A 12,433-nucleotide genomic window follows, 5' to 3' on the forward strand; every position below is an offset into this window, starting at 1 on the left:
TTGATTTTTAATAATAAAAATAATTATTCCTTCTGTTTTCCAATAATTCACTGGCTTTTTCTCTTCTCTAACCTTTCCTTTGTTTTTGTTTTTTCCCTCATCATTGATTGGCTATTAAATTATCTGCAGTGGTTAGTTGTCAGTATTGGTGAAGATCTATCTAAGACTTTGTATTTGGTTGTATTTCTATACTGAGCCCACTCATGTTCTCATTATACAGAGTCCATATATACAAGAACACAGTGTGAGGTTTTATATCTATGCAGATGACACACAACTGTATATCTGTAGTGCCTGATGACCTATCATATTGTTTTACTTATCAATCATTGACTATATTTTATCTCCTTATTAATTTTTTCCTAACCTTTGATTGGTGGTTATTTCATTCCTTCTGATTGTTCATTGGTTGTTATCTATTACAGACTCGACCCTAGAGGACGTGAAAAAGCTGAAGGTTTGCATTGAGCTAAACGGCCTACGACTCAATAAGCCCCGCCTCCCCGGGGACCTCAGCCAATGGCTGTCCTCCAGCCAGCGGCTATCGGATGTCGACAAAAACTTCAGAATGGATGTACCCACTGTCCGGGGGAGGTCAGAGGTCAACGGAGGCTGGTGTGACCCTACATTTGTGAGGAGGGACGACCCAAGAAGTAAGACCAACAAATTACCCAATATTATTTATATTTACGTTGCGTTTATGTGTGTATTTTATATACTTCATTTATTTTTCACTTTTCTCTACCTGTACTTATTATAACATCTGGATTCCCCCTCTGAGGATCAGTACAGGATTATCTCGTTACCTTACCTTAACTTATTTTGCTTAGATTTTTTTGTTTTTACAGAATTTGCAGTATTTGGTCACAGTCTTTTAACCCTTATTTTAATAATATTTTATTCAAATGTAATTTGAGGATAAACCCCTTGAGGTGATTTTGTTTTTAAGAGGATCTTCAGACACAATATCAGGAAATTAAAATACCTTTATTGTAAAAATAAAAGATAAATAATAGTAATGATGATAAATTCAAGGAGGCAATAAGGCAATTAGAAATAATACATGAATAAAATACTCAACAATCATATTTTAAAAAGATACATTTGATAAGCTAATTTTATATGTTCAGCATTAGAGGAGCAGATTTTTAGTGAAACTTTTATTCTGAAGGCAGCAGCTGTGAGTTCAAAAAGTGTTTCTGCCGCTGATGAAATCTTCTCGTCTCTCCGCTGTCATCACCTCTCCACATCTCCTCTTCCTCCTCCTCCTCCCCTCTCGTCTCTCCCTCGTCTCTTTTTCCTCTCTCTCGATTGTCGGAGCTCACGAGTGGAATAAAACCGACGGTGTGTGTGTTGTCTGACGCGCTCGTGTGTGTGAACCCGTGGCGTGCTAATAGCTGTCTAACATCTCCCAGATGGAGCTGTCACACACACACACACAGTAATGCGTAGGGAATGAGTTAGCAGCCTCCTCCTCCTCCTCTTCTTCTGTTTGTTGAACGCTGCGTTCTGAGGCTCCACATGTTCCCGTCAGGATGCCGCTTCACTCAAGTTAAACTAAATAAATCCAATTAAATCCAAACCTGGCGTTGAACAAGCGGTGGCTTCTCGATATATCCTGCATGTCATTTCCAAACTATTATTTCCCCCCAGAACATTTAGCCCAGCAGATACAGATAATTGTTCTTTGTACCTCACCTCAGAATCAGAAACCTTGCTGTTGGGGTCACACAAAAAGTGATCTAAACTATAACACAGAAGTTTACCGTAAGAATATGCACAATTTTAGTTATTTAGTTATCCAGGAGACCACGAGTCCTGGTCAAGAAAACCTTGAGACATGTTAAAACAACGGACCAAACGGCTCTTATGACTCTCAAAACAACAAATTAATTTTAGTTTTTATTTCTGTGTCATTCAAAACATCTAAAAAGTAAGAGCTCTACAAGAGACAAAAGATACATACAGCATCAATGGGGTAAATACCTGGGAGTATTATATTCTTTCAGATAACACATTTCAGACGAACTGGACACTCCAAGTAACTAATCTAAATGTTTTATATGTGAACAGCGGACTTGGTCCATTTTTAGCTCTAAATGAAGTGTTGTGTAGTTACCAGTAAAAAGAAGAAACCGAAGTCAAACTGCACATTGAACAAATCCGCTTTTCTTCTTCTATAATCACTTGTTTTACAAATTATTATCTTGTGCATAAAAAAACATCTTTCAGGACCTGGAATACTCAATATAACCCAACTTAATTTAAAGAAAGGGGATATTTATCCTACTTTTGTACTTTTATTCAAGTAGAATGTTGAATTTACTTGTAAAAGGGTTTGTTTCCAATGTAGTTTTTCTAATTTTTAGTAGGGCTGGACAATAAAACCTTTTGTCATTGTGATATAATTATATATATATATAACAAATGTTTAATAAATATTCAATCAAATTTTTTATTTTATTCACTTGAATCATACATGAATTACGGCTCAATTTTTATTAAGATTGAGGAAAAAGGACTGAAAAAAGCTTTTTTTACTCGTGCATATTTGTTGACAAAGATTTTATCACAATAGTTTTGAGTGTTCTACCTCAGGTTTGTGAAGTGATCCACTGTTTGGCCTCAAGTGTTGACCAGAAAGAAGAGTTTAAACCACAATTAACTTTCACTCAGGAGCAAAAATCAGCCTGTAAACTTTAAACTCGAAAGAAATAACAAATTGATAGTTATCGTGATAATTATTGATATCGAGAGGTATGAAACTTTTGATCGTGATAACATATCGTTCAGCGCTACTTTTAGGTAAAAGATCTGAGTACTTTGTCCACTGATGCACATTTGTTACATTCACTGGCTTTTTTAAAAAAAATGGTAAAGCAGTGTTTAGTAAAATATTTTTTCTCTTCAATCTGGTGTCGAAAAAGCAACGAGACAATTGCTTAGAAAATTCCTACACGGAAATTCATGAACACAACAAAAACGCCGTCGGACTTCACCAGATGTGCAGGGGGGCGTGGCCGGGAGTTCACGATAACGATGATGTCATGCTTGAAAAAACAATAAATGTTTGCACTTTGATGATCAGAGGTTTACCGCGAAACGCCCGGAGGAGCGCACACACATCAGATGACCAGAGTGTGAATGTGTGAATGATAAATCCCTATTAAGCAGCTTCACACACAAACACACCTTCATTATGTGCCGTATATGTTAATTCATCTGTGTGTGTCCAGACTCATGAATAATTCAGGAGCTGTGTGTGCACAGCGCTGCATTTACACAGGTCTCTGGTTCTGTGTGTGTTGCAGGCGTCTGCAATGGAAAATAGAAACTCTCTTTCCTCCCCTCCCCCATTATCTGCTCCCTCGTTCGCCCGCTTGCTTGCTGCTCCACTCAAGCAAGGAGGCTGTGTGTTTCTTTGTTCCCGTCTCTCTCTCTCTCTCTCTCTCTCTTTTCCTTTCTCTTATTACCTAACTCGTCCCCCGCTGAAGGACAGACAGCGGCTCATTTGTCGGCGAGCAGGAAGGAGGCTGTGCACGTACACACACAGAAGAAGGGGATGACGGCGTGAAAGCTTCACGAACAGTTTAATATCGCTAGTTTTTAGGTTGAGACTCAAATCATAACTGAACACACGGACATAAAACACATATTTTGTATTCAGTCGCACTTACACTTTCAGATGACAACAACATAATCATGTCCATCACGATTAAACATCAGCTAATCTGCTGAGAAATCTCAGATAAAGACGTAGAGCAGACAAACAACTGTTGGGTCGGGGTACGATTTGATGATTATTGATGCATCTTCAGAGCGTCTTCTTTGGTACTTTTCAAAGCAAAGTATATGTAATGATCCATTATGAATTTAATTCAAGTATCTTTTATAAATAAAAGAGAATGGGAGTCAACTGTAAGGTAACATTCGCCAGCACATGTTTGCACCAGTGTGACTCTGATTCGCTGCTCTTGTTTGGAGCACATGAGATGCTAGCTGCCACTCATTAGTGATAAAATGCCCAGTTACGGTCTTAAGGTTTTGTGGCACGTTACCGCTATCCTCGCCGCGTTCTCCAGTGATTCAGCTTTGGCCTTGTTGTAGAGCGTGGGGATCGCTGTGTCAGTAAAATATCTCTGAGACTGGATGTTGTGTCTTGGCTCCAAAGTGCCCGACATCAGGGTTCTCGCAGCTCCTTAAAAAGTCTTACAAGGTCTTAAATAAGAAAAGGAAGATCATAAATTGTCTTAAATTTGCAGATAGTGTGTTTAAGGCTGGCCTGAAAATTGTCATGCACAGTGGCCTACCATAAAACGTCTAATTACCGTTTATTTGTTTGATTCATTTACTATTGGACAACGCGAGACTTCACAAATTAATACAAGTTTTAGGTTACGTTAGCTGCAGATGTTGATGTCTGGCTGCGTCATATTTCAACATCGGCAGATGCGGGTTTAATGGATTAAAAAATGATCTATCACTACAGCCTATATTAACTTTCCAAGGTGTCTCTTTTCAGCGTAATTTGTTTTCCTTCATGTATTATCCATGTTTACCTCTCTCTTTAGAGGTGCAACAGCTTGGGTGCAAAATGAAGTCCCGCCTGGCATCGATTCCTGGCTAACATTTCTTCATAACGTGGATTCCTTCCTGATGTTTTTGTTTTTATATTGAGTTTAACACAACATGAGTTCACGTTCACAAACGGACACGATCAGCTCCCAAAATATAAACCGCCCATGTTGCCACAAGAGAGCTAACGTCCATCTTTTTTTGGGGGGAGGGGGTTTTTGCAGGTGGAAAAGCACACAACACACAAAGCTCATAGCAGAGACAATCAAACAGAGAGCAACAGGGTAGTCATGTTTTATCATTTGTACATCTCTTTTCTATTAAAGACATTTTTCAACACATTTGGTTAGATAACATTTGTTGAGGTCTTAAAAAGTCTTAAAAAGCATTGAATTTGACTGTTATAACGCGACAGCCTTGGCTCTCTACGAGGACGAGAACCCTTGACAATAAAAGAGTCTGTAATCGCCCTTTCCATGTTTGGTGGAAGCTTTGAAATCGTTTGCTCAATGGTCGTCTGGTTGTGAACAACTACAACTGGGTGTTTTTCTTCCTCCTCCAGGTGGAAGTGTGCGGTTTCTCATGGTTGATGTGTTTTGCAGCAGCAGAAGTGCTTCCATACGCCAGCTTTAATGCAGAGGGAGCCGCTTGGATTCCTCGCTCAGCTACTGTCTCTGTCATGTGCACGCCACAGACCGTCCGGGTGCTGCACTTCCTCACTTTGGCATTCCGCCAACATTACGTTTTCAATTAATATTTAGAAAATAGATATTTTACATTTGTGAATCGATTCAGAATCGTGCTATTGTCTCCCTCAGGATGAACTGTAGTAACTTTGGTGATCCTCTGACTTGTCCCCTAGCGCCACCGTCAGGTCAACCTGTTAACACCAAACACCTGCAGAACTAACAACATTCCCATCATCCTCAGCTGTACTGTGTGTTCAACGTGAATTGGTAGCGTGCCAACACGTTACCTAAGATGCCAGCTAAACATCGGCAAGTTAGCATTGACGTATTGAGCATGATAGCATGCTGATGTTAGCATTTAGCTCAAAGCCTCACAAAGATGCTAGCATGGCTGTAGGCCAGCAGTAATGTATTAGGCGTGAAAGCAATGGGCACTGACTTCTTCTTTCTACGTGTCTTTCTTTCAGTTTTCCACGTGGCTCCGCCCTCCTCTCCCGCCCATCTCCCTCCGCAGCTGTGCAGCTCCGCCCCCCGGCAACCTTCCCCTGCATCCTCGCTCGCCTCCTCCCGCCTCCAGGACAAGCATCAGAAGCTGAGGGAGAGCCGCAGGGTTTCCACTTTCCTCCATTCCTTATCTCCTCTTCCTTCTGCCTCTTCCTCACCTGACCCCCATCCCTTCCGATGCCAGGATGACGACCTCAACAAGCCGAAAGGCAAGCGTTCCTGCAAAACCAAGCACACGGGAGGAGAGACGGCGAGGGACGAGGGCAGAGACAGGGGTGAAACCGACAATGAGGAGGAGAGTGGAAAGGTGAGTGAGGAGCGTTTTTAGTTTGATGACTGTGGTGGCGGAAACTTTCACATGATTATCGTTAAGTTTCACAGTCCTTAAAGGGCCAGTTAACGCAAGTTAACAGACATTTTCTGCGTTGACGTTGTGAGTTGCCCACCTCCAATAATCTTCAGTGTTTCCTCCTCGAGTGTTAGTTGTGTTTACATTGTGCAAAATAAAACTCAAGGAACATATCTAGCTTTCGACCAGGGCCGCTCTGTGTCGTCCAGCTTCACACGAAGCACACATATGACACATGCTGCTTGTCTACATGAATACTTGTAAAGAAGCGAGAATGTTTTGAGGCTTAGCTACTCTTATTTAATCAGCACTCTTTCCCCCTGATGCCTGTGCTTGCTTTAGTGTTTTTGCTAAACTTTTTTAATTTCACTTTTTAGACAGTTGGGGTAAAAAAAAGAGTCGAATGATGTGACTCAAACTGACACCCACAAGCTTCAGTGCACCGGCACAGACACCCAGGAGAGAATGTGGGGGGGGCGCTTAGTTTCTTGCTTCATATCAATTCACATTTACAACAAAACTAAGGCAAAAACCACCCAAACCGAAAACAGGAGAATGTACGGTTCAGAGCATGCAAGACTCAAATCAAACGCATCTGCAGATCAGACGTGGACTCGCTTGTTTTCTTCCTCTGGTATGGAGATGCGTGAAGGCACATCCTCTCAGGGGAAATTCAGGAGCGTTTGTTTTCCCATGTGCTCTTGGAAACACACAGAAACAGCTGAGAGTTCAGCTCAGAGTCTCTGATTCTGATGTTGCTGATGTTTTACAGCAAACAGTTAAAATGTTAAATAATATATATATTAATATAAATATAATTAATATTTAAACAATGCAGAGCATTTGACTCAGTCTGCAGCAGTTTAATCCAAATTTATAACGTAAAATCTTTAGATCTGACATCAAACTCACCATCCACCCATCGCCTCACCAAAACTGTCTGAACCCAGAACCTTCTTTCATTAAGAAGCAAAATGATCATTATCACTGTTTCCTTTGTTCTGATGGTGACCCTGGAAAAAATCCAATACTGCCAAAAAGCAATAAAATTGCAAAATAAACAAAGGGACCTATTCCGGGTCAAGACACCCAGGAGACCAAGAGTCCCGGTCAAGACACCCAGGAGACCAAGAGTCCCGGTCAAGACACCCAGGAGACCAAGAGTCCCGGTCAAGACACCCAGGAGACCAAGAGTCCCGGTCAAGATACCCAGGAGACCAAGAGTCCCGGTCAAGATACCCATAAGACCTGGCGTCCCGGGGAAGATACAGAGGAGACCAAGAGTCCCGGTCAAGACACCCAGGAGACCAAGAGTCCCGGTCAAGACACCCAGGACACCAAGAGTCCCGGTCAAGATACCCAGGACACCAAGAGTCCCGGTCAAGATACCCAGGAGACCAACAGTCCCGGTCAAGATACCCAGGAGACCAACAGTCCCGGTCAAGATACCCAGGAGACCAACAGTCCCGGTCAAGATACCCAGGAGACCAACAGTCCCGGTCAAGATACCCATAAGACCTGGCGTCCCGGGGAAGATACCCAGGAGACCAAGAGTCCCGGTCAAGATACCCAGGAGACCAACAGTCCCGGGGAAGATACAGAGGAGACCAAGAGTCCCGGTCAAGATACCCATAAGACCTAGAGTCCCGGTCAAGATACCCATAAGACCTAGAGTCCCGAGCAAGATACCCATAAGACCTGGCGTCCCGGGGAAGATACAGAGGAGACCAAGAGTCCCGGTCAAGACACCCAGGAGACCAAGAGTCCCGGTCAAGATACACAGGAGAACAAGAGTCCCGGTCAAGATACACAGGGGAACAAGAGTCCCGGTCAAGACACCCATGAGACCTAGAGTCCCGGTCAAGATACCTACTGTACCAAGAGTCCTGGTCAGGATACCCAGGAAACCACGAGTCCTGGTCAAGAAAACCTTGAGACATGTTAAAACAACGGACCAAACGGCTCTTATGACTCTCAAAACAACGAGAGATGGCAACAAGAGCGAACCTTTGACAAGTCAGAGTAAAAATATCAACAAGACTGAGACTGATTCAAGAGAAAGAAACGCTTCGAGACCTGACTCGAGTGCTACAGCCGTGCTCTGACACATTTTGGTCGGTACCTGAACAGTATTGAGGTTTGATACCGACCTAATTTACATGTGGAATAACTTTTGTGATTTAATTTTTACGCGCTTATACTTAAATATCGAGAGTTGAAACGCAGAAGTGACAGTTACAGAGATGAAACAATACAATGTTACATTAACAAGTATTGTAAGATTTTGATGTTTTTTTGAGAAAATGCCAAACAGTCAAAACCACAAGTCAATTCTTCTGTTTTATTTCTGTTTTTCCTCCTTCCTTTCTTTCGTCCCTCTCTGTTAATCGTTGCAATTATCGTCCTGATTGGAGCTCGCTGGGAAAACTCAGCAGGGACTGTGTGTGTGTGTGTGTGTTTACTTAGTGTGTGTGCGCGTGTGTGCGTGTGTGAGGGTAATTCAATTCACTGCAGATTAAAGTGAACGCGAGAGCGAGCTAGCGAAGGAGGGAGGGATGGAGTGATTGAAGGTTATGGGAGGAAGAATAATATTCTCCACATGTACTGTGTGTGTGTGTGTGTAAGTGTGTGTGTGTTTTGGTGTGTGTGCGGCGGCGGCTTGTGCCGTTTTGACAGCTGCTGCACCGGAGATTTCCTCAGGGCAGCGAGGACTCACACACACACACCAAAACACACACTTAACACACACACGCTGTCTGCCTCTCTCTCACGCTCTCTTTCGCTCGGCTCTCGCTCGAACCTCCTCCTCCTTTTCTGAGCCTGCTGCGCTAGAAAACACACACACCAAAACACACACACACACACCTCCAGGGCAAAGCTCGCATCCTGTTTGCCGATGCGTGGCGGTGAGCTGCTTCGTTTGACAGACGCCTGCGCACACACATTACACACACAAACACATTAACACGCACATGCTGTCTGGCTGCTAAGCGGCGGAGACGGTTGACGTGGCGTCAGCAGCTCAGCGATGCAGCTTTCCATTCGTTTCTACCTGCCTCTGATTATCCTCGTTTAGAAAATACACACAAATTCAATTAATTTGAGCTTTCATGAAGAAAAATATGAAATAAAAATTTTAAAATTTGCCTCCATTTAAGCACAAAAACACATTTTAATTTATAACTCCAGAGGACAAACATACTATATGGAATCAAGTTACCAAAATTTAAGGGGAGTTTTGAATGTAATATGGTAGAAATCAGTCAGTGTGTGCTGATTCCTCTTAAATCTGAAAGGTGTCTGGTTCAAATTCTGTGGCAGAGCCGCTGAGCAAGGCACTCCTGCACCTGGAAGCCCTGGAGATGGACGTTAGAGGCTCTCTAGAGGCTGCTGGGCGCCGCAGTCATTTATTACCACAAGCGTCTGTCACACACACACATTAACCCTGATGTCAAAATAATTAACTCGCTGCAGAAAAAAGAACTTCCTTTTGTTGGTTTAGCGGCACTGCTAGTGTTAGTACTAAAAGTACTAGGTCTGTACCCGAATCAGAATTTTCCAGTTGAATCTTCTCAAGACATATTTACATCGTGAGGCGTAGTTAAGTTGCATATGCACATTTAACATAGCTATTTAAGCAGAATAGTTACTGAAAGTTTTTGCGTTTGCCGTCACAGAAGAGAAAATTAAATAATGTAAATGCATTACCAATGGAAACACTAAGCTAGCTAGATAACCGTAGCGACAGAGACAGCGAGGGTCAATCAAGAAACTGCAATAGATCGCATCTGTCAGGCCAGTTTGATATCTGGTTGATGTCGTGTTGTGTCTGACATGAACGGTGATATGTTTGAACAAAAGAGCTCAGTGAGAGGACACATAAAGAAAAGAGGACCTAAAACAGAGCCATGGGGAACTCATCAGGAGACAGAAACATTACTGGTCCTGGGAGAAGCTGTTCTTTCTTCTACTGTAGAGTCAAAGTCTGATCCTGAATGACAACAACACGCAACATCATGCAACAATGAGCTTGAGGAAACAAAATAAAGTGGGAGAAAGCGAGCTAGGCATGCAGACAGTGAAGACTTCTCATTTGTTTCTCCCTCGCTCTGTCTTTTACTTTAAGAGGAATCCTCCTCCCTCCTCTTCTCCTCCTCCATCTTCTCCTCCTGAGCTTTCTGTCATCAGCCTCGGGCTTCAAACGCGCGCACACACATCTCTCTCTCTCTCTCTCTCTATCTATCTATAGTGCTCACACATACACACACTTATACACACAAAAACAGAGGCTTGGGAGCGGAGGTGGTGACAGCGCTATTTTCATCCAAGCCTGGAAAACTAGGACTGTGTGTGTGTGTGTGTGTGTGTGTGTCTGTGTGTGTGTGTGTGTGTGTGTGTGTGTGTCTGTGTGTGTGTGTGTCTGTGTCTGTGTGTGTGTCTGTGTGTGTGTGTGTGTGTGTGTGTGTGTTTAAGGGAAAACATCTGACAGTGATGGATGTAGAAAGAGAGCAAGCGGCTGTTTTTTGGGTGTGTTTAATTGCTTTGTGGGAAATAAAAACAATCCTCGAGTGCATGCTAATAACTTTAAATGTCTCTCTTTCTCCACACAGGTGTCTCTGTCTGACCCGTCTCGCTCCCCTGGCCGTCTCGCTCCCTCACCGCATCACACACACATCACCCGGCCCGCCCCTCCTGAAGTCCGCCGACTTATTGTGAACAAAAATGCTGGAGAGACACTGCTGCAGCGTGCCGCCCGCCTGGGATATGAGGTAAAAAAGTCAGAAACACACCCAGATGTGTGAACAGGTGGAGTGGGTGGGGTCAAAGGGCTACTGCAGCGTTGGTTTTATTCAGAAAAGGTTTTGTTGGTTTGTGAACAGGAAGTATGTGTGCAGAAATTCTTTGTGTATTAGTGTAAGTGATTGAATTTTAGAATATTTTTTTACTTCAAAATGAAAGGACATTCACTAATTGTTTTACACTATTACTCATCATCAGGGTAGCTAGCTAAAAGCATAGTGTACTGGAGAAGAGCTGTTGTAGATTTTGATGGCCTTCCTTCAAAGCTCACAGCAATCTGAACCTCTCTGACATTAGAACTTGTTCAGATAAAGAAAAGGAACACATGACATGACAAAATGAATAAAAGCTATCCCATAAGAGAGAGAGAGAGATTTCACTGTACAATTAGATTTTTTGTAAAAATCTCTTTTAAAATAATTATTGTTATTTGAAATTGTTAGTTTTTAGGCTAAATGTACTTACTGTAACCAATCAATGTGATTTAGATTTGTACACGTTAGCTGAATTGATCATATCGCTAATCAGTTTCGTTTCCAGATCAGACAGAATGTGAACAAGTAAAAGTTCTGATGTCGTGTCAAAGATGTCTATGTGTTGTCCTGCATAGATATCCACTATAGTTAACATGCTAACCACCAACCGCCGGCCCGTTCTGTGTCTTAATACCACTTTGGTGATAGTCCGATAGTGTAGCTCAGGCCTCCCCCATAGTTTTAGCTGGGAAATGTGTACAAGCCGTGAATGCGCAAACTTTCGTAGCATTTTCTGTTTAATAAAAATACAAAATAAACACAAAATGTCAAGAAAGGAAAAAATTATAAACCTGTTTTCCTCATCCCGTCGTTTCATTTGAAACTGCATTTCACCTCATTTTACCTTGAGAAGAAACCTCATTTTATCCCGAGGAGAAACCTCATGTTACCCAGACAAAAAAAAATAAATTTTACCCCGAGAACTAACCTCATTTCACCCTGAGGAGAAACCTCATTTTACCTTGAGAAGAAACCTCATTTTACCCTGAGAAGAAACCTGATTTTACCCTGTGAGGGAATCTCTTTTTACACTGAGAAGAAACCTCATTTTACCCTGAGAAGAAACCTCATTTTACCCTGTGAGGGAATCGTCTCGGGTTACGTATGTAACCCTGGTTCCCCGAGAAGGGGAACGAGAGACTGCGTCGGTTACGACACTATGGGAACGCCTCTAGGCGAAGCAGGTCTGAACGTGAATGAAATCACTCCAATCCTATTGGCTTGTTGCTAGAACGGTACGGTGTGACGGAATAACCGGAGGAGTATAAAGCACACCTGTACACACTCATCATTAGCTTAAACTATGAAGCAGGCGCTTCAGGCGGGGAGAGAGGTGCGGCGGGCCGACGCAGTCTCTCGTTCCCCTTCTCGGGGAACCAGGGTTACATACGTAACCCGAGACGTTCCCCTTCGAGGGAACTCGAACTGCGTCGGTTACGACACTATGGGAACGAGATACCCACTAAACCGTGCCGAAAACC

General features: G+C 42.7%; 1 protein-coding gene across 1 annotated transcript in view; it reads left to right on the forward strand.

Annotated features, from left to right (window-relative positions):
- Positions 1 to 10,919, forward strand: part of LOC123970914 (BCL-6 corepressor-like) — a 31,013-nt gene extending 20,094 nt beyond the window's left edge. Inside the window, exons 6-8 of the mRNA XM_046049309.1 lie at positions 426 to 653; positions 5,732 to 6,075; positions 10,728 to 10,919. Of these exons, the coding sequence (XP_045905265.1) occupies positions 426 to 653; positions 5,732 to 6,075; positions 10,728 to 10,919 (764 nt within the window). The remainder of the gene's footprint in view (positions 1 to 425; positions 654 to 5,731; positions 6,076 to 10,727) is intronic.
- The last annotated feature ends 1,514 nt before the right edge of the window (positions 10,920 to 12,433 follow it).

This window comes from Micropterus dolomieu, linkage group LG01, assembly GCF_021292245.1.
Source record: "Micropterus dolomieu isolate WLL.071019.BEF.003 ecotype Adirondacks linkage group LG01, ASM2129224v1, whole genome shotgun sequence".
Taxonomy (NCBI): Eukaryota; Metazoa; Chordata; class Actinopteri; order Centrarchiformes; family Centrarchidae; genus Micropterus; species Micropterus dolomieu.